The sequence below is a fragment of the Phaseolus vulgaris genome, chromosome 6, assembly GCF_051622355.1.
Source record: "Phaseolus vulgaris cultivar YP4 chromosome 6, ASM5162235v1, whole genome shotgun sequence".
NCBI lineage: Eukaryota > Viridiplantae > Streptophyta > Magnoliopsida > Fabales > Fabaceae > Phaseolus > Phaseolus vulgaris.
The window spans coordinates 13,916,073-13,939,011 of record NC_143503.1 but is presented as its reverse complement, the minus strand read 5'-3'; the positions used below and the strand labels follow the sequence as shown (position 1 = coordinate 13,939,011).

At 46.3% G+C, this 22,939-nt stretch overlaps 1 protein-coding gene across 1 annotated transcript; it reads left to right on the top strand.

Annotated features, from left to right (window-relative positions):
• The first annotated feature begins 2,285 nt into the window (after nucleotides 1–2,285).
• On the top strand, nucleotides 2,286–21,932 carry LOC150027166 (uncharacterized). The gene is made up of 3 exons (XM_090303836.1): nucleotides 2,286–2,572; nucleotides 4,673–5,000; nucleotides 21,306–21,932. Exons 1-3 carry the CDS (start codon nucleotides 2,286–2,288, stop codon nucleotides 21,930–21,932), a joined length of 1,242 nt encoding a protein of 413 aa, XP_090159962.1.
• The last annotated feature ends 1,007 nt before the right edge of the window (nucleotides 21,933–22,939 follow it).

Below are 22,939 nucleotides of genomic sequence, written 5' to 3'. Positions count from 1 at the left end.
TCACCTCCTACCTCCTCTCCGACTGGCCATTGTGCATCTCCAATACTGTTACTAACATGCTCCTCGCCACTCCCAACAGAGAGGACTGATTCTTCGACATACGTTTCTGAGGATGAGACGCTATCAGATGTATCTTCCCATTCCTTTTTTCCTTTACATCCCCAACCAGCACAACCCTAAGGTTCCTCCTCAACTAGGATACTACACAAAAGATCATTGATCTGCATTCTTCTCGCCCATCTGACACTCCCAACATTCTGGACTCTCACTTTCAACCTGACGTATTCCAAAACCTCCCATGAGAGTGAAGCTTCATCTACGGCGACCACTGTTGCCGACTTAGAGAGTTCTCCAATAACTTTATCAAAGCAGTCCCTGTTCAACGCTGGTAAAGGCAGCCCAAAACACCTTACCCAAATAATTCTATAGCTGACCCCACAGTTATGCGACCATGGACTGACACTTGAAAAAGAATTATCAAACCAACCTTTGTTCATCTTCATGATGTCCTCCATCGCCTCCCCTTCTCTTGGAGTGAGCAGCACCAGACTATCACCCAGAAATCTCGCCCTCACCATGGTCAAACCCCCTTTCACAAGTTCCTCTCCTACTTTTTCAAAGTCCACACCTTCTCTTAAATTTCCTACGAAGCTCTTCATCATCCACTGGGGCGTGCTTTGTTGTGTTTTGACCGATGGGCCCTTCCATTGCTCGTGACTTCCTCCTACGACATTGTTGGTTGGTTTGGGTGCTTCGGAGGGATCATAGGGAACGCAATCCTGAATGGCGTTTTTAATACATACATGTTAGGTTTCTCCCTTTTGGTTGACCGATTCGTCATTGGAAACTCTGTCCTAAAGGGAGAGAAGGAGATTGAGGTCATCGTCATGGCTTCTCATTGTAGCTAAAGCTCTACTTTTGCGTCATAGATCACAATACATTAAGAGAAGAGAACAGAGAAAGGGTTAAGGTTTTAGTGATTTTGATTTTTTTTTATCAGCAATGAATAAAATAATTAAAGGGGAAACTTTTGGGGTGTCCCAACCCTTGTAAAAAACCTACCATGTTACAAGCAAAACCATAACATTTTGATTTTGATACTGTTACATTTACATACTAGTTTCATGTATAAATCAACACATGAAAACATTGACCTAGAAGTTGATAACATAAATTAAACATAAGAAAAACATAATTTTGTATAAGAATCAGGGAACTAATAATTGAATAGGTTGTAAACATAAAATTTCTAAAACAACCTTCGAAAGAACTTCATCCTTTTAAGTCTTCTCCTTCAGTGACACCTTCTCCATTCACTTGCTTTCCAGCCTCTACTTAACCTAAAAAATAGAGGAAAGAAAATTGAAAAACAAAGATTAAGAATAAAAAGGAGGAGGAGAAAGAGAATGGTTTCTACATGATGATTGTGAAAATAAAAGGTGAATAAGAAAGAGAAATAAGAGAATGGGGCTACTGAATTTTAAAAGAACGAAAAATAATGCTTCAGTTGGAAAAAAATGAAGGCACCTAGGATTAACACTAGAGAGCATTGATTTGGAGAAGGAACACATTAGGTTAAAAAGAGGAGAAACTAAGAAAGAAGAAAGAACAAAAATTAAAATATTTTATTATTGATTCATTAAAAAATTGTTGAGGTTTAAAAAACTTCTACTAAGTGTATGTCTTCCTAAGAGTTTAGAAAACCTCTACTAAGTGTGTGCTTTACTAAAGATTATAATAACCTATATTAATAAACCCCTACTAAAATTATAAATTTTTGTAGTGTTACATGGAGTTGGAGAAGGTATTAGACATTGTCCACTTCTACTGTAGACTGAGAGCACAAAGAGTTCATACAATATCCACTATGAGTCCAAGAGCTTTTAACTATCTTTTTTTTAACTTAGTCAAGATACAAGTTTAGAAAATATAATAGTACAATGGTCTATTCATGCTTTATTAGGCATATTAGAATTCTTATGTTTAAAGTTCTCAACCAATTACCTTTAACTTTACATATAAGCTAAAAGCCTTCCAATAATCAAGAATAGCATAGGAACTTCTGAAGTTTGATATTGGCAGTATAGTAGAATCCATTATGCAATAAAAGGATCTAACCAAATCCTTTCTTATATCTTTTCCATAATAAACAATTTTCTTATGGCCACACAACTCAAACAAACCTAGGAATTAAAACATTCATGCACACAAACTAATAGCTTTGGAAATTCTTGACACTAAAATAAACCAATAATCTACTAAATTGAATAAACAAAAGCTCTACAATGAGGCAAGGTGCACAAGGAAGTTATGGAGGATCTGGTTCAAACCGTAATGATTTTACAACGTTCTTCTTTGCAAACATTCCATATAGGTACGTGAAATTAGACATGATCAAAATCTTTAGAAGATGGGTTAGGGTTAAGGAAGTGTTCATTTCAAGAAGGCTTAACAAATGGGGGAGAAGATTTGGGTTTGTTAGATTCTTTGAAGTCAGAAATGTGGGGAAGCTAGAGAGGGATTTAGACCAAATTTACATTGGCAATAAGAAGTTGCATGGAAATATCTTGAGGTATAGAATGATAGAGATAAAATAAGAGAGGATTTTACTAATGGAGGAAGAGGTCATTCACCAAACATTTGAAGTTCTTCCTTCTAGTCTTCTAAAAAATTTAAGAAGAATTAAAATAAAGAGGGGACCAAGCCTAACGCCAAAAGAAGACTACAAGCTTTCAAGAATGGGCTTCAATTAATATCTCCTATAAAAGGAGGGCTTGAGTCTTTCTAATACAAATTTGATATTTTGAGTACAGAAATTCTCCCAAATTGGTGAGTGATTGAGAGACTTGTGTCTTCTCTTACCCTAGTCTTATCTTGAGAGCAATCTTGGAACCTCAAGTGGCGACATCTACACTCATCTTGAAGCTTTGCATCCTTCAAGTGGCGTGTTCCTCTCCAAGGACTCCAACCACATAAGTTCTCTTCTCCTTTCCATCTCATTCATCCATTTCCATTCCCAAATAAACTCTTAAAACATGTCTTAGGCTTTTCTAATCTTTGTAATCGGTTATTTTGCTTGTTCTTGCACTTTTGTTCGATTCATTTGGTTCCTATCATGTTTTGTTCGGTTCATTTCAGTTCTTGACTGTTTTAATCGGTTCATTAGCTTTCTTTCATGTTTTTATTCGGTTCATTTGCTTTCTAGATATTTTTAATCGGTTCCTTTGCTTCTTTGTTCATTTTAATCGGTTCATTTGACATAAAATGGGTTTCCATATGAGTTTTGGCTTGGTTGCTTATGATTTGGTGAGTTCTTGAATGAAAGAACATTGATCCAATTCTAGAAAAGTGCCTAATCATATTCCAACTCAAGTTGAATCCATAACATGTCCTTGAAATATCTTTATCATGTTATTGGAATCATATCATGTGGTATCATGAGTCTTAGGTTTGTTCTTGTTTGTGTTTAAGTTGTTTTGGCACTTTTAATTCAAGAACTTTACATTCTTGTTGTTACCTTTCTGTTTTAGGTTTATTTTGGGTATTTCTTGCTGTTTTTCTTGTTGTTATTACATTGTGTTTGTGTCATTTTGATTTTTGAATCCTTATAAGTTTTGTCAAAGTCATGTTTCTCCAAAAATGTTATCAATTCTTTGTGGTCCTTTTGTTGTAATTTTTGTTTCTTGATTTTGTGTTTAGTATAGTTTTATGTGTTTGTTTCTTGATCCTTTGGTGCATTTTCTTTTTAGTATTGAGTTCATACTTGTGTAATAGACCTATACAAGTTCTTAAACATCATTTCTATTATGTCTTTGCTAGTTCTTAATTATGTTTTTCATTCCTGTTAGGTTTCCTCTGTTTTCTTGAATACGTGCTGACTGTTTTGATTTATTGCAATTGATTTGCTTACTGGAAATTTCTAAAATTCTGGATTTGAGTTCTTCAAAGTGTTATAAAAAAAATAGAAAAAAGAAGTACATCAAAATTCCAAGTACAAAAAAAATGATAAATGAAATACGTTCAGTGTGTAATTCTGCCGAAAAAAATACAGTAATCTGGCAGTGATTTTGCAAAATTTATCGCAATTAATTGGCTAACTGTTTTTGTGTAATTCCAGTGCCATTATTGAGATAAGATCTTGAACTTTCTGTGGTTACAATTTCATAGTCCAGTTCGCTTTATACAATTCCAGATAAATCTGTGAATTCACGCACAGTTTGCACAAAAATATTTTCCAGTAGTTTTGTTTTTGTTTTCTTCATCTATTCTAGTGCTTTTCTCTAGGTTTCTGTTGTGTGCCATCCTTTTCATTGAGTACCTTATTTCCTTGCTTGTCTTTTCATCACTATTCTTTGTGTTTGTCATAACTCTTGTATTCCTTTTGTGTAGCCTTTCTTGTTTACACCTTTTCTTGTTTGTCTTTGTTTGTTCTTTGGTGTTGTGGTGCTTTGGCTTTGAGGTTGAGTGCTTTTGCTTTGACATATTTCATTTGAGGTTGCTAAGGCCTCAAGGGCAGATTGGTTAAGGGAAGTATTCTTTCTTAAGAGTGACTTGAGTGATTTTTACCTTTTGGCACATTGTTCTAACTGTTTTTTTTTTGCTAACTTTGTTTTCTTAACATTGGTTGCTATTGTGTTTGCTGTTTTCCTTTTCTAATGGATACCTATTCAAGTGCTGAATCTTCAAAACCACACTCTACTCATAAGGCTTATGTTCTTAATGAGTTAAAAGAGGCAAAGAGGGCTCTTGCTCTCAAAGATGAAGCATTGCAAAGGTTGGAAGAACGAATGGCAAAAGTTGAATTGAAGCAAGAAAGATCTTCACATTCCATTCATGGAAGACATCATTCTTCTAGGCCTTCTTCCAAAGATTCTTCCAATGCTCACGGCCATGGAGAAGATTATAGGAGAAGGAGGCATCGCCATCATTCCCATGGAGAAAGCCATCACCGTGAACAAAGACATCACCAAGAAGCAAAGCCTCAACTTTCTCTTGTAAAAGTACCTAACTTTAACGGTGATAGTGGTCCTAATGTGTATTTAGATTGGGAGGCTAAATGTGAACAAATTTTTAAAGCCTATGAGGTTGAGGAGGACCAAAAGGTGAAAATAGCCGCCTTAGAATTTGTAGATTATGCCATGAAATGGTGGCATAGCCTTGTAACGGACGTTTGCTATAACAAGAGGCCTCTTGTGGTCTCTTGGAACAATTTGATAGAGTGTATGTGCCTTAGATTCGTGCCACCACACTTTAGGAAAGACCTAATGTTGAAGCTCTAACGGTTTCAACAAGGCACGCTAAGTGTGGATGCTTATTTTAAGGAGTTAGAAACGCTTTTACTTAAAGTACACATGAAAGAAAGTGAGGAAGCTATGATAGCTAGGTTTGTGAGTGGTCTAAGAAGGGATATTCAAGATATTGTTGAACTTCAAGAGTATTAATCTTTGGGATCTTTGGTTCACCTTGCAATGAAGGTTGAATCCCAACTTGCAAAGAAAAATGCTTTTAAAACTTCTCTCAATGATGGCTACTACAACAATTCTTGGAAAAATAAAAAAACTTTTTCAAACCTTCCTTCTAAAGATTCTTCTTTCACACCTAAAGAGTCTAAGCCTTCTACTTCTACTCATATATCACCAATCAAATCGTCTAGTAAGAAATGTTTTAAATATTTGGGATATGGTCACATAGCTTCTAATTGCCCTTCTAAAAGGAATATGTTTGTGCATAATGAGGTAGTAGTTAGTGAGCATGAATCCAATTCATCTAGGCATTCTTCACCTTCTAAGCCATCAAATGAGATTGAGAGCGAAAGTCCTTGTGAAGGTGACTTATTGATGATAAGGCGAATGTTGGGAACAATTCCAAAATCATTGAATGATACCCAAAGAGAAAATATTTTTCACACCCGCTGTCTCATCAACAACAAGTTATGTTCCTTGATTATTGATGGGGGTAGTTGCACTAATGTGGCTAGTACAAGAGTTGTGGAGAAGTTAGCCTTACCCACTATCTCTCATACCAAGCCTTATAAATTGCAATGGTTAAGTATCGAAGGTGAAATCATGGTTAACAAACAAGTCCTCATTAACTTTGCAATAGGCAAGTATAAAGATGAGGTTTTATGTGATGTTGTGCCTATGGAAGCAACTCATCTTCTTTTAGGAAGGCCTTGGCAATATGATAGACATGTTTTACATGATGGCCTATCCAATACAATGTCTTTTTCCTTCCAAGGGCGCAAGGTTATCTTAAAACCCCTCTCTCCCAAGGAGGTTCATGAAGACCAAATAAAAATGAAAACTAAAAGAGAAAATGAGAAAGCAAAAGAAGTAAGTACTAAACCGAGTCACACCACTTTATCCACTAAATCAATCATGTTGACTCGTGCTATGCCTCAAGTTGAACCTCAAAGGTATTCTTCTTCTTTATCTTTTTCATTACCTAAGGTTCCTATTTCAACACCAACTTGGTTAAAGAATGTTAGGGATGATTTTTTCATACCTCCTAATGGTTTTCACCATTTAAGAGGCCTTTTTCCAAAAAATATCATCATTCCTGTACCGCCCCGTATCCGGGCGTTGACAAAGTCAATGTCAAAGTGAACGTCTGCGGTCAAAGTCAACGTAAGGCGTCGCCTAGGTGAAGAGACGCCAAGTGCCAGCGTTGCTAAGAGGAAGCGTCGCCAAGGTCAAGGCGTCGCCTAGTTAAGGCATCGCCCAGATAAGGCGTCGCCCAACCAGGGCCTCGCCAAGGTCAAATATCACTAAGGCAAGGCAATCACAGTGTGGTTCCCCGATACCCAGGAAAGACCATGGAGGGAGCGACGCCGTGGGAAGGCCTCAAATCCCGAAAATCCGGGGTAGTAATAAAGAGAAGAGAAAGGTGGCTTCAAGGCCATAGTGATAGCGCCAGTGTAGGGCAGCCTGACTCGTGAAGTGCCCCTGCCGCCCCCGAGACGCCCTAGGGATAGATACGACTCAAGAGGAGGGTCACGCCCAGGGTAGCCAGGTGCAGGGTACGAGAGGAAGGCAGATACGCTCTCAAAGTGAGTGACTAGAAGTTTGGGGGCGTGAGTTGGCACCCGAAAAGTCACCTCTAGCGCAGATGCACTCCCAGGTAAGAGGACTCACTCGAAGAAATGCCCCCAGATGGGGTCACGACGTTGTGAGGCCCTCCACGTGTACAACAGCCAGGTCAGAATAGAAATACCATTTTGTCAGGTACAAGGTAATTAAAGTTATTTAATACAGTTTCTGTTTCGAACGTTTAAGGTACTATAAATGCTCCCAATCGATTTAAACGTCTTAAATGCGCTACGTTTTATAATTAAATGCGCTTTAAGGCGCTTTGAATGCGGGAGTAGCTTAAATAGCGCCTTGAATGTTGGAAACAGGGTTCGAACTTTTGGCAAATTTTCCAGAAACTCTCTAGTTGCTTGCTCGAGCCTTGAGGTTACGTACAAGGGACTGGGGAAAGATCTTTGCCAGAATGAGAAAGTATACACTAGACACAGTTTCCTTTTTACCACCTTCAGAGTGCCATATGCGGTGCTCCGATACGAAGGTGCATAGTTTTTGGTGTTTCTCGCGGGCTGACTTGAGCGTCGGAGTGCAAACGGCCGCTAGGGCGCCCCTTTGTCCTTCTTTGCAGGAATCCACAGGTAACCAGTGGGAAGGAGACCCTAGCTGACGGTTGAGGTCGCGCACGAAGACGTCCCAGGTCAACCGGACGGAATATTTGGCGCCCACCGTGGGGCTGATATAAAACATTGGTCCCATCGCAAGTTTGAAAGGATCTATCAGGTCACGATAACGATTGAGAAAATAGTGAAGAATGGCCACCATTAGACGAGGTACCGCACGCGCTGCGGGAGAAGAAATGTCCATGCAGCAAGTCCTGGAGATAATGAGGGGGCTGCAGGATGATATGGCGGAGTCGAAGATAGAACAAGAACGCATGCAGGCGGATCTCGACGCCTCGCATGTGAGGAACGAAGAGCTCCGTCGCGTTAATGAGGAGTTGCGCCGAGGTCTGAGGAACAACCAGGGGCAACGCGAGAACGAAGAGATGGAGCATCTCACCCCACCAAGAGAGTGATCCCCAACACCTTCGCAAGGCCCAAGGTGATTTTCACCGGGATGGAGGACCCCGAGGCGCATCTCACGGCGTTCCACACACAAATGGTGTTAGTAGGCGGCTCTGACGCCGCAAGATGTAAGCTCTTCATGAGCACTTTGACAGGAATGGCCATGGATTGGTTTATCAGCCTTCCTAGCGGCCATATCACCTCTTTTCAGCAGCTGTCCCAGTTGTTCAGAGAGCAATACCCGGTGAACAGGGCCCCGCCGCCGGTCTCCTACGATCTGTTTGATGTGAAGCAATATCAAGGGGAGAGTTTGAAGGAGTATATCAACCGTTTCGGGTCCCAAGTGGTGAAAGTGGGCACGTCGGAGGAGCCCATGATTGTGTATGCCTTCAGGAAAGGCGTGTGTCCCGGCCCTTTTTGCGAATCTATTATTCGCAATCGCCCAAGGACTTTTGCTGAAATACGGCGTCGGGCGGTGGAACATATCGCCTCTGAAGGAGAGGTGTGTGAGAAGCGCACCAGCATCGTACCCTCGCGCCCGAGAGCACAGACGCGGGCTCAACCTGTCAGGGTCAACGAGACCACGATGGGGAGAAAGAGGCCAGAGGGGAGACGCCCCTATGAGACCAGAAAACCCCAGCCCCGGGGTCCAGCAGGAGGGGATCGCCCAGTCAGAGAGAGGGCAAGGCCGGCGAGGTACAACTTTGTGGTGGAGTTGAAGGACCTGATCGCCGTGCCTAATATAGCTGAGAGGTTGAGGCGACCGGCGAAAACTGACAAGGTGTTAGGGCCACGGAAAGACTCTTGGTGCGAGTTCCATGAGGCCTTCGGTCATCACATTGACAACTGCCTCTCGTTGAGTTACCAGCTTGATGAGCTGGTGAGAAGCGAGTTTCTGAAGGATTATGTCGCAGAACCCGCCGCGACCGCCGCCCTGCCGGCGCCAACAGAGGAGCAAGCGCACGAGATGCCCGTTCTCGGCGAGGTTCACACCATTGCTGGAGGTTTTTCCGACGGAGGACCCACCGCATCCTAGCGAAAGAAATACGCGAGGGGGGTCAACTCGATCGAAGAAAGGATCTCGGGTGAGCCGTGGGAATCGGACCAAGTGTTCACGAGAGGGGATCTTCGAGACGTGGTGCCGCATGACAATGACCCCGTGGTCATCTCGGTTGTCACGGGTGGAAGAAAGGTGCACAGGGTTCTTGTCGACCAGGGAAGTTCAGCAGACGTCATGTTCTGGGTGCCTATATGGGTTTGTAGACAACCAGGTGGAAGTCCGAGGCTACCTGGAGTTGAGGACTACGTTCACGGATGGAGAGGCCTCGCGTACCGAAAGCATCCGGTACTTGGTCGTGAACGCCCACTCCGCCTACAACATTTTGTTGGGCAGACCGGCGTTGAATAGGCTGAACGCAGTAGCCTCCACACGCCATATGAAGATGAAGCTGCCGGACCTCAGCGGCAAGGTGATAGTTATCAAGTCGGATCAGGAGGAGGCGCGGAAGTGTAATGAAAACAGCCTGAAAACGAAGAAAAGCGTGTTCATGGTGTTTGAGCGTCCGCCCAGTGTGGACACATCGATGATTGAGGCGACGCCCGCCGGGACAACGCCGGACGAGGCCACACCCGTGAGGGCGACGCCCGAGGTAGATACACTCATGGAGGAGGGACCTGACGATACGGCGCCCGTGGAAGAGGCGGCGCCCATTTAGGATGATAGCAGGGACCAACCGGCGGCTAACGCCATGGAGAGGGAGATTAGCGGCAAAACGTTTAAGTTAGGGCGTTTGCTAAGCCGAGAAGATCAGGAGGGGGTGGCAGAGGTAATTTCACGCCACTTGGATGCCTTCGCATGGTCTGCCTCGGATATGCCTGGCATCGACCCGGATTTCCTATGTCCTCACCTCAGCATGGACGCCACGGTCCGCCCCGTGCGCCAAAGGAGGAGAAAGTTTAACGAGGAGAGGCAGCTGGTGGTAAAGGAGGAAACGCAGAAGCTGCTGAGTGCTGGCCACATCAGGGAGATTCAATACCCTGTGTGGTTAGCCAACGTTGTCCTGGTGAAGAAAGCGAATGGGAAGTGGAGGATGTGCGTGGACTTCACGGACTTAAATAAAGCGTGCCCGAAGGACTCGTACCCACTACCCAGCATCGACGCGTTGGTGGATAGTGCATCCGGCTGCAAGGTGCTAAGCTTCCTGGATGCATTCTCGGGATACAACCAGATCAAAATGCACCCGATAGATGAGAGCAAAACTGCATTCATGACAGAGACTTGCAGTTACTGTTACAAGGTGATGCCTTTTAGGCTGAAAAACGCGGGCGCCACCTACCAAAGGCTGATGGACAAGGTCCTAGCGCCCATGTTAGGAAGGAATGTATATGCCTACGTGGACGACATGGTAGTGGCGTCGCAGGATAGGGAACAGCACATGGCAGACCTAGAGGAGTTGTTCGTCACTATATCCAAATATCGCCTCAAACTAAACCCTGAGAAGTGTGTCTTCGGGGTAGAGGCCGGTAAGTTCCTAGGTTTCATGCTCACAGAGAGGGGGATAGAGGCGAACCCCGACAAATGCGCAGCAATTATCACCATGCGAAGCCCGACGTCGGTAAAGGAAGTGCAGCAGCTGATAGGGCGGATGGCGGCGCTCTCAAGGTTTGTTTCTGCCGGGGGAGAGAAGGGGCATCCATATTTCCAGTGCCTCAAGAGAAATAGTCGCTTTGCATGGACTGACGAGTGCGAAGCGGCTTTCATCAAGTTGAAAGAATACCTAGCGACGCCACTGGTCCTCTGCAAATCGGTAACGGGCGTGCCCCTCCGGTTATACTTTATGGTGACAGAGCGGGCTATCAGCTCTGTACTGGTCCAGGAGCAGGACCAGAGTCAAAAGCCCATATATTTCGTAAGCAAGGCACTACAAGGTGCGGAGACGAGATACCAGGCGCTGGAGAAGGCAGCGTTGGCAGTGGTGTTTTCAGCCAGGAGGCTCCGTCATTACTTCCACAGCTTTACGGTGGTGCAGAAGCCTGATGTAGCTGGGAGAATGGTGCACTGGGCGATGGAGCTGTCAAAATTCGACATCCAGTATGAGCCTAGAGGATCCATCAAAGGGCAAGTATATGCAGATTTTGTGGCGGAACTCTCGCCCGGAGGTGAACAAGAGGTGGAGGTGGGCTCACAGTGGTTGCTCTCGGTTGATGGCTCTTCCAACCAACAAGGGAGTGGTGCAGGAATAGTCTTGGAGGGACCCAATGGTGTGCTGATTGAGCAAGCTCTGCGCTTCGCCTTTAAGGCAAGTAATAATCAGGTTGAATACGAAGCTCTGATCGCAGGAATGCTCCTGGCCAAGGAGATGGGCGCGCAGAACCTCTTGGTGAAAAGCGATTCCCAGTTGATTACGGGGCAGGTGTCGGGTGAGTTCCAGGCGAAAGACCTACAGATGGCGGCGTATCTGAAATACGTCCAACTATTGAAGGGAGCATTCAACGCTCTTGAGCTGATACATGTCCCAAGGGAGCAGAATGCCAGAGCCGACCTGCTTGCCAAGCTGGCCAGCTCAGGCAAGGGGGGTAGACAAAAGACAGTGATCCAAGAGACGCTCAAAGTTCCGCGTAAGTTCGTGGAAGATAACAGGGTGGATGTCCTCCAGATTTGTACAGCAAGAGGGAGGCCAAGGAGTCATCGTTCTTTGACCCAAGATACGCTGAAGATGCCCCGCATCAGCACATACGCGGACACGCCCGAGGAAGGCAGGCAAATGCAGGTATGTGCCCTAGCCGAAGGAGACACCTGGATGACGCCGTACAGACGGTACCTGGCGGATGGGGCTCTCCCAGTGGAGCCTGAAGAGGGTAAGAAGGTTAAGAGAAATGCCGCAAGGTACACTCTGGTGGACGGAGTGTTGTTCAGGCACGGGTTCACTCACCCTATCTTAACGTGCGTAAGTGGCGACGAGTGTACCAGAATAATGGCGGAGCTCCACGAAGGCGTTTGTGGGAGCCACGTGGGGGCAAGGTCATTAGCCTCTAAGGTGGTACGCGCAGGTTTTTATTGGCCAACAGTAAAGGAAGATTGTGTGCAGCACGCCCAGCGTTGTAAGCAATGTCAAAAACACGCCGACTGGCACAAGGCGCCGCCAGAAAAGCTGCGATCCATATACAGCCCGTGGCCTTTCCATACCTGGGGGATTGACATCCTAGGACCATTCCCACTGGCGATAAGGCAGATGAAGTACTTGATCGTTGCCATCGAGTACTTCACCAAGTGGATAGAGGCGAAGCCCGTGGCCCAGATCACTACGCACAAGGTGCAACACTTTGTGTGGAAGAACATTGTGTGTCGCTTTGGCATACCTAGGCGGCTGATATCTGATAATGGAACCCAGTTTGCCAGTCAGCAGTTGAGAAGCCTGTGTGCTGAGTTAGGCATCAAGCAAGTGTTCGCATCGGTCGAACACCCCCAGACTAACGGGCAAGTAGAGTCAGCAAACAGAGTTTTGCTGAGGGGGCTAAAGAGGAGGCTAGATAAGGCCAAAGGGGCGTGGGTGGAGGAAGTACCAAGGATCGTATGGGCATACCATACCACGCCCCAATCTTCTACCATGGAGACGCCTTTCAGTTTGGTGTATGGGTCGGATGCGATGATCCCGGTAGAAATACACGAAAGCTCGCCACGTTTTCAAAACTTTGTGGTTGAGGAATCCAACGAAGAAAGGCGGGTGAACCTGGATCTACTAGACGAAGCCAGGGAGGAAGCCAGAATAAAAGCCCAAGCGGTAAAGAGAAGAGTAGAGCGACAATATAGCTCTAAGGTAAAGCCACGGCAGTTTCAGATTGGCGACCTAGTTATGAGGAAGGCTCATCCATACGAACTGGAGAATAAGCTGTCTCCCAAGTGGACCGGACCCTTCAGAATTACTGAGGCTAAGGGAAACGGTTCGTACCACCTAGAGACCTTGGAGGGGGGTCCCATCCCGCGCAGTTGGAATGCAGCCAACTTGAAGTTTTATTTTAGTTGATTTATGTAAGCAGCGATGTAACGGTCTTGTTAAAGGGGACGCTCTTTTTCCCTTTCCGGGGTTTTTTAATGAGGTCACCCAAATAAAGAAAAAAGAAACAAGTTTGAGAAAAACCTTGCCTTAGTTTTTAGTCTTTATCTTTTCCCCGTTTGAAGCGGCGATAAGCGTCGCCAAGAAAGAAGGCGTCGCCAAGAGAAGGCGTCGCCAAGAAAGAAGGCGTCGCAAAGAGAAGGCGTCGCCAAGAGAAAGCGTCGCCAAGGTAGAAGGCGTCGCCCAAGCGCAGGCGCCGCTAAGAAACATGACGGAGGAAAAACGCACCGTATATGAGGTGTGTGCAAAAGTAAAGCGGCGTTACGGAAACATGGTATAGTAGAATTAAATTTACAAGCAGTGTTCGAGATAAATGGGAGTAATGCGAATAGGGAAAACATTACAAGCCCTGTGCTCATACAAAAAACACAAACGAACCATTCTTCAGTGGCCGCCGGAGTCAGCACGGGAGGAAGACGAAGCCCTGCTCTCAGTCCGCAGATCCCGAGTAAGTCGTGACCTCCGCTCTTGGTTTATCTTCGAACCTGCACCAAGGGAGATGAACGTGTCAGAGACACCATGAAGCGAAACACACACAGTTAGAAAGCACCAAAGGCGGAAGTTTCTAGGGCAGTGACTCATACATATATACTTCTCTAGGGTTCCGGCGTTGAACTCCAAACTGATCAAGGTGGCGGAGTCAAAACCTCCCGCCTCAGCAAGGATCCGGCAAACCACCTGGTCATTCGGGGCTAGCTTCTTGAAGGGTTTGGATTTGAGAGCCCTCGTCTCCCTCACCCAGTACAGTGGAAAACCATCTAGGGCGGAGGGAACGAGATCAGAGCAACAGATTTTGAAGAACCTGCCTTTCCACCCAGTGAAGGAGTTTTGGAAAGGGGTCAGGAGAACCCTGCCAGGAACGTTACTGAGGGTCACCCAGAGGTTATTCCTTTGCCTCTTCACCTCAAAGAAGTGAAGAAAGATATCAACCGAGGGTGCACAACCCAGAAACCCGAAAAGGACGTCAAAGGCCTTGACGAAAGCCCAGCTATTGGGATATAACTGGGCCGGAGCAGCATTGATCTCTGTCAGCAGTTCCTTCTCAAACCTGGAGAAGGGCAGGCGCACGCCGATGGTCTTGAAAACCACCTGATAGAAATAAAAGAAGGGGACCCCATCGTTGGCCCGTTCGTCTCCGCACACTGGCTCCCCTAAAGTGCAAGGGAGCACAGCAATATCGTCGTCGTGCCTCTTCGCGAAGGCACGGTGGTCATAGGAGCACGAATCCCCCTTGTGCTCCCTTATGGCCCTGGTGGAGAGTAAGCATGAGCACTCGTCAAGAAGCTCACTCGAGGCCCAAGTATACAGGTCCTTGGGGTTAACCCTGGGGAGAGGAACAGGGGAAGACATGCCTGGACAGTATCTGGGAGGTTTGGAGGAGAGTGACCTGCTGGAAACGCAGGGGTAAAACGCTGGTTAAAGAAGACACCGGAGGGACTCTTTGCGTGAAGAAAGATGGTGTAGGTAGGTTTCGAAGGCACATAAACGATGAGGGCAGGTTCAGGATTCTGAAGAACTAAATATTGCGGTTAGTGCGCCAAACGACGCAAATGGAAATATTGCAGTTAGAGCGCCAAACGACGCAAATGGGTACACCGTGCGATCAAACCACGTGGCAGGAGATGGGAGGATGACCCTGGCATCACTGGTTAACACTCAGAAAACGTCGTATCGATAGAATGCCCGAGGGTACGATGCGCCGTCGAGAATGGGCCAGAGGTTCAGGAAATGTCAGGACCAAGTCAAGTAGGGGAACGTCCCATCAGCCATACGAGAAACGCCACGTGGATGGCACGGGCGAGACCTGGAGCTTTTCACCACCCTTGGGCGTCGACCTGAGTCAAAGTCAAAGTCAATGTCAAGGTAAAGTCAACGGCTTAACCGTACCGGGCGTCGCCAGTGGAGGGCACAGGAGGCGTCGCCAGCGTGAGATGTTGCGGGCGTCGCCAGTACAAGTATCAGCGGTATCGCCTCCCCGATACCCACAGGTAGGAAAGACTGTGGAGGGAGATGGATCGAAGAAGTCAAAACTAGTCGCTAGCGGTGTCGCCTCCCCGATACCCACAGGTAGGAAAAACTGTGGAGGGAGATGAATCGAAAGGGCCAAAACTAGTCGCTAGCGGCGTCGCTTCCCCGATACCCACAGGTAGGAAAGACTGTAGAGGGAGACGAGATCGCCAAATGCTGAGTGAACCACTGGCAGGGATTGTTCCCCAACACCCATGGGAAGGAAAGGCCATGGAGGGAACGACCCCCCAGAGGGCTTTGAGCTTTCCCAGTGCTGGGCGTTTCTAGACACCCTGAGGACGATACGGTGCTACTGTAGCAGGCCTCTCCTTAGGCGTGGGCGCCGGGTACCAGGGATCAAAGGACAGGTCGCTTCGGTGTTTGAGACACCCCATGGACGATACGGCTCCGTTAGGCAAGCCTCTCCATGGGTGTGGGCGTCGACGCGTGACCTTGTCCCAAGTATTTAAGGCCCGGGGGAGGTTTCAACTTTTGCGTTGGGCAATGGTGAAGCCACCGACACCTTCACGAGGCAGAGGCCTCATAGATACGAAGGTGGAACGGTTTCCGAGAAGCACGATAGGAGCAAGGCACTCGGTATATGGGATCACCCAACGCAGCGAAAGAAAGGGGTAGAGTACAGGCAAAACAGTCGAAGCACATGAAGGCGAAAAAATGAGGGTAAAATCATACAGGCGGGAGCAATAGAGACCTCTTCCGGTGGTGGGGGTGGAGCGGATTCGGCCCCTTCGCCTGTTTCCTCTTGGACCATTGTGGGAGGAAGAGAAGTGGCACTTGGAGGGTTATCCCTAAAGGAATTCCCTCCCAGGGGCGATGCCGTTGGTAGGATGGGAACCCTCGCAGCCTTCCTCCTCTTGAAGGGTGCCACGCCATCAGAGTCCTCATCATCGGATATAATCTCCAAGACCCGTTTTTCTTTGTCAAGGGGGGTTGGAGCCGGAGATGAAGCCTCAGCCAGAGGGACGACGGCGATGGGTGGAGGATAGCCGGGTGTTTGAAGCGCCTCGGGGCTATGTGAGGATGGTGAAGATGAGCCTAGTGGGGCTTCGGTAGTGGTTGCTGGCAGTAAGGGCAAGGTTAATGAAGGATTTGGGTCAGCAGCAGGGGCGGAAGAGGCGCCAGCCTTGGCGGCACGAGCAGCCTTCATCGCTTTCGCCAAAACCATCCTTTTGGAAGCGTCCATCACTGATCCTACATTCAGACAAACCCAATAGCAGAAATTAAGGTCAAAGCAGTTAGGCAAACCCACAAGGCGCGCAGATGAATGAGACATAAGGCACTTAGCACAGAGGAAAGCAGGTGGAAGAGGCCAATGGAGCGAGCATGATGCAGTAAAATACAGATAACAGAAAACAATATGAGAGGAGTCTCCCTACCAAAGTAGGTGGTCAGGGAGTGGGCGTTGTATTCGCTCGCGATGAGCTTCAACGTGTCGAAGACAATCCCCAGGCCAGCCAAGGCCTTGCATACCTCCCTATCAGCAGGGGATAGCTCATCCAGGGCCTTGGCCCTTAGCAGCTTGGGGTGTTCCGTCCAGTACAGGGGAAAGCCGTCCAAGGCTGTGGGGTCTTGCTTGGCACAGCACACCCTGAAGAATTTTCCCTTCCAGCTTTTGTATGAGTTCTGGAAGAGAGAGAGAAGGATCCTACCTGCGATCCCGGAGAAGCTTACCCAAAAGTTTTTCCCCTGTTTCTTCACCTCGAAGAAATGTAAGAAGACATCCAAAGAGGGAAGGATGCCTAGATATCCGCAAAGAATTTGAAAACCCCTTACGAAAGCCCAACTGTTGGGGTGGAGCTGGGCGGGGGCTGTGTTGATCTCTGTGAGAAGTTCCCTCTCGAAGGGCGTGAACGGAAGGCACACCCCGATGCATTTAAACACCGTTTGGTACATGGAGAAGAAAGGATCCCCCTTCCTGGGTCTGTCATCTACGCAAACAGGTTTCCCAGGTCTGCCGGGACGAACAAAAATGTGTGCGTCATGGGTGCGGCAGAAAGCATTAAAATTGTACAAGTGAGGATCACCGCGATGATTCTCCAGGTCCTGAATGGTTGTCAGAGTGGTGCATTTGCTTAAAAGCTCGTTGGGGGCCCATGAATAAAAGGCTTTATAGTTGGTCTTGGGGGTCTTGGGGGGAGAACCAGACTTTGAGTTCGGGCGCTCCATGATGCGGATAAATAACTGTAGAAAGAGGAAAGGAAAAGGGTTTTAACAAGTGATGCCAAGACAGAAGAGGGGATAAAACCCTAGAAAAATGCCACCCACGCGAGAAAACCCAGAAAGAAGGAGAAGGGAACGGAGAAGAACGGAGGAACGGAAGAACACAGAAATGCAGAAACATAAACAGTCCCAGGCAGTTCAATACGCAGCGATGCAATGCAATGATGAGGAAGAGTAATGGAGGTGGAAAAACCATACCTTTCGTGTCGAGGTGTGGAGGGAAGGGAAGTGCGAAAGAGGGAGCAGTATCGTACAGGAAGGGCTCGAAGACGATGAACAGTGCAGAAAGGCAGAGAGAATGGATGAAACAGTGGTTTGAGCGCGGGGTTTTGGGTAACTTGAACGTTACATTTGCAACCCAAGAGGCGCTAATCGGGGACCGTGTGATCGTGCCGCGTGTAAAAGGATTAAGTGCTCGAGGGGAGCGCAAGGGACTCTAGAGGTTGGCCTGTGATGAGCCACGTGGCATGCGATTAAGCGTGGCCCCAAAAGGTGTTAGTTTCCCCGCTTCAGAGGATGTCCAATCAGCCATTAAGGGCACCCTTATGCTTCAGAGAGTGTCACGTCAATAATTCGAGAAGTGTTGAGTCAGCAGGGAATGACACGTCACCAGGGTGACACGTGGGCGGCGTGGGCGAGGCCTTAGTCCTTGCGCTGAAGACAAGTCTTCAGCTTAAGACTGGGGGGCTTGTGTACCGTCCCGTATCCGGGCGTTGACAAAGTCAAGGTCAAAGTGAACGCCTGCGGTCAAAGTCAACATAAGGCGTCACCTAGGTGAAGAGACGCCAAGTGCCAGCGTTGCCAAGAGGAAGCGTCGCCAAGGTTAAGGCATCGCCTAGTTAAGGCATTGCCCAGATAAGGCGTCGCCCAACCAGGGCCTCGCCAAGGTCAAATATCACTAAGGCAAGGCAATCACAGTGTGGTTCCCCGATACCCATGGGTAGGAAAGACCATGGAGGGAGCGACGCCGTGGGAAGGCCTCAAATCCCGATAATCCGGGGTAGTAATAAAGAGAAGAGAAAGGTGGCTTCAAGGCCATAGTGATAGCGCCAGTGTAAGGCAGCCTGACTCGTGAAGTGCCCCTGCCGCCCTAGAGATGCCCTTGGGATAGATACGACTCAAGAGGAGGGTCACGCCCAGGGTAGCCAGGTGCAGGGTACGAGAGGAAGGCAAATACGCTCTCAAAGTGAGTGACTAGATGTTTGGGGGCGTGAGTTGGCACCCGAAAAGTCACCTCTAGCGCAGATGCACTCCCAGGTAAGAGGACTCACACGAAGAAATGCCCCCAGATGGGGTCACGGCGTTGTGAGGCCCTCCACGTGTACAGCAGCCAGGTCAGAATAGAAACGCCATTTTGTCAGGTACAAGGTAATTAAAGTTATTTAATACAGTTTCCGTTTCGAACGTTTAAGGTACTATAAATGCTCCCAATCGGTTTAAACGTTTTTAATGCGCTACGTTTTATAATTAAATGCGCTTTAAGGCGCTTTGAATGCGGGAGTAGATTAAATAGCGCCTTGAATGTTGGAAACGGGGTTCGAACTTTTGGCAAATTTTCCAGAAACTCTCTAGTTGCTTGCTCGAGCCTTGAGGTTACGTACAAGGGACTGGGGAAAGATCTTTGCCAGAACGAGAAAATATACACTAGACACAGTTTCCTTTTTACCACCTTCAGAGTGCCATACGCGGTGCTCCGATACGGAGGTGCATAGTTTTTGGTGTTTCTCGCGGGCTGACTTGACCGTCGGAGTGCAAACGGCCGCTAGGGCGCCCCTTTGTCCCCTCATGTTTTCCTTTTTCCTATTCAACAGTTAATTGTAAAAGTAAACTGACTTTGTTATATGCAGGGATTCAGAATTCGTGGTCGAATTCTCTCCAACTCGAGGAGTATGATAGAGATCAAATAAGAGAGGATTTTACTAATGGAGGAAGAGGTCATTCACCCAAACATTTGAAGTTCTTCCTTCTAGTCTTCTCAAAAATTAAAGAAGAATTAAAATAAAGAGAGGAACAAGCCTAAAGCCAAAAGAAGACTACAAACTTTCAAGAATGGGCTTCAATTAATATCCCTCTTTATAGTTTCTTTTGTATAAATTTGTAAATAATATAGAATAGTGTTTAGGTAGGTGCTAAGAGGAAAACCTAAAGATACCTCTTGTGTAAAGCATCTTTTGATATTAGCTTTAGAAAAATCAAGAAAGGTATCCCTTCCTTCTCCACTTTAGGAACTAGAAGTGGAAGAGTTGCAAGGTAACCTTGGTTAGCTTTCTTTGTAAGCTTCTTGTACACTCATAACCGGTCCTTCTCCTATAAAAGGAGGGCTTGAGTCTTTCTAATACAGATTTGATATTTTGAGTACAGAAATTCTCCCAAATTGGTGAGTGATTGAGAGACTTGTGTCTTCTCTTACCCTAGTCTTATCTTGAGAGCAATCTTGGAACCTCAAGTGGCGGCATCTACACTCATCTTGAAGCTTTGCATCCTTCAAGTGGCGTGTTCCTCTCCAAGGACTCCAACCACATAAGTTCTCTTCTCCTTTCCATCTCATTCATCCATTTCCAATCCCAAATAAACTCTAAAAACATGTCTTAGGCTTTTCTAATCTTTGTAATCGGTTATTTTGCTTGTTCTTGCACTTTTGTTCGATTCATTTGGTTCCTATCATGTTTTGTCCGGTTCATTTCAGTTCTTGACTGTTTTAATCGGTTCATTAGCTTTCTTTCATGCTTTTATTCGGTTCATTTGCTTTCTAGATAGTTTTAATTGGATGTTCTTGCCGGTTGACCGAGATCGTCTTTACGCGTGGCTTGTCCTTGCGAGCTAGGGCACCTTCGTCTTGCTCCGTCTGTGAGTACCTGAAAGAAGTGAACAAAGGGGCCCCCTCGCGGCCGTTTGCACTCCGACGATCAAGTCAGCTAGCGAGAAACACCAAAGTGACTGGAAACTGTATGATAATCTCAATGACTGAAACTGTGTGGCTAAAACTGTGTTGCCCTAATTGCCTCGTGCTCACTGTGGGGTGCTGCGAAGACAACTAGGGTTTGTGCTTTGTGGGACTATCAGAATTAGGTTAAAACTCGTGTAACTGTAAAAGCGTACCTTACTAGGGTTCTTCGTGCCCTTTATATAGGTGAAAACTAGGGTTTACCTTTGCGCTGCGGCTATTATCTAGGGTTCCTTGGAGAAGGTCCTTGCGCCGCTATCCCTAGGATCTTAGCGTATCTGGCCCATGGACTTCCCTTATCTGGAGTGCAGTGAATAACCTTGCGGCCACTTGGGCTCTAACTTGAACGTTGTATCTCTCGCGCCATCATACTTCGTGGGTGCCCTAATTAATCACGTGTCATGCATGCACCCGTCCTTGGAGATCTTTAATGAGCGCGTGGGCATTGTCACGTGCCCCTTTGACTTGATCGTTTATTCTGTGTAGAGGGTCCCACAACGCCGCCACCTAACTTATGGTTATTCCATCGTGTGGGCCCTCTTCTCTGCGAAATGCTTCTGTCACGCGGGTTCACTCTTCGGGCGATGTCTTACTTGGGCGACCTCTCGCTTGGGGGACGTCTTGCTTAGGCGATGTCCTTCTATGTGTTGACTTTGACTTGGACTTTTGGTCGATCACCCCGGGACGGTACAGGTTCCTTTGCTTCTTTGTTCATTTTAATCGGTTCATTTGACATAAAATGGGTTTCCATATGAGTTTTGGCTTGGTGGTTGCTTATGATTTGGTGAGTTCTTGAATGAAAGAACATTGATCCAATTCTAGAAAAGTGCCTAATCATATTCCAACTCAAGTTGAATCCATAACATGTCCTTGAAATATCTCTATCATGTTATTGGAATCATATCACTAGAGGAGTGAGGTAGATTCTAAAAGGGTAGAGAGTGAGAACAGGGGGAAGCATACAAAAAAGGCAAGGAACCCCAGGTTGTTACAAGAGGAAGGTCGGGTTTTCCATGATCAGAAGAGAAAGGAGGTTTGGAAGGTGAAAATAGTAAGAAAATCATATGCAGACTTTGCCAAAGATGATTCCCAAAGTAGCTGGAAGGGGCCAATCATTAAAACAGAACAACAGGTTGCACCCTGGATGGTGACCAGTGTGATTGGGCAGTTTAGAGAGGAGATGGACTTTGAACAGCTGAGTGACTTATTTGTGAAAGGAGGCATGAGCATGGTTAGAATAAGGTACATGGGGGATAATCTCGTCCTTCTTACGTCGCGAGAAGGAGTAAACATGGAGGAGTTGGTCAATCTTAACAAGGAATGGTTCAAGAGCGTTTTTCTGAACATTGAACCGTGGACGGCAGAGCACGTTGCAAGCCACAAGGTTGTATGGGTGAGATGTTATGGGCTACCACTAACGTTCTGGAATAAGGATTGCTTCGCGAAAGTGGTAGGAGAGGTAGCGACTCTTGTATCATTAGATGACTCCAAGTTCGCCTGCTTAAAAATCGTAACGCTAAAATGGCTAAGAGCATGAGGATTAATGATCAAGAGCTGAGTATTTACATTGAAGAAGAACACCCCACAAGGTTCAGAGGTCAATGTATGTGCAACCGGAATTTCTTCGACTCCTCTGATAGTGTCTCTTCCTCTGAGACCTATGTAGAGGATACTGTTGTACGGGGGTTTAACAACGAGGAGATGGCTATTTATGGAGGAGAGGACCGCTGTGAAGAGGAGGGAAACGAGGCTCTGAGCGTGAATAGGACAAAAGTCCCCCCTTCTAAGGTCCCTGTTGTGGCAAGAGCTGGTGTACAAAGAAAAGAAACCCTATTTTTCACCAATGAGAAAACCAAGGGCCTGAAGGAGTTTGCGGAGGCTACTCTGACTCATCAGGCTGAAAAAGTTTGTTCCCCTTCATAAAATCATTCCTCTGTACATGCTGAGTTGGCAAAGTTAGTAGTGGAAATAGAAAGTAGGAGTTCTTTGAGAGAGCCCAATGTGTCTTTAGGCCAACAACGACCGCAGTGTTAGAATATATGGCCTTAAACGAGACGGGGGGTGAATAGTTTAAGAAAGATTTTAGTAAACTTTTAAGCTTAGAATGAAAAATACTTCAAGAAAACCTTGATTAAGAATTCAGTTTTTCAAAACATAAAGCAAAAGCACAATACTGGAAAAACAATCAGTTGTTTTACCGAAACAATCGGTTGTTTATACCAGTTATTAATTGACAAAACTGAATTTAAAGAGATAGGGATAGAGAAATTGTACACAGTTGTTTATACTGGTTCATTCCAAACCCAGAGCTACATCCAGTCTTCTCAGAAACCCTGAGGAAATCCACTAAGCAATCACCACTTGATCACTTACACAATAACCAAGAGAATGACCTTGAACACCTCAAGAAACACACTCTCCTTGGTCAACACACCAACACTAAGATTGCTGATTTTGATCCCCTCAATAACACACAGCCAATCTCAGCAAACATAGAAACGAATGCTTGTTCAACAGATTACAAGGATTACACTTGTTACAGAA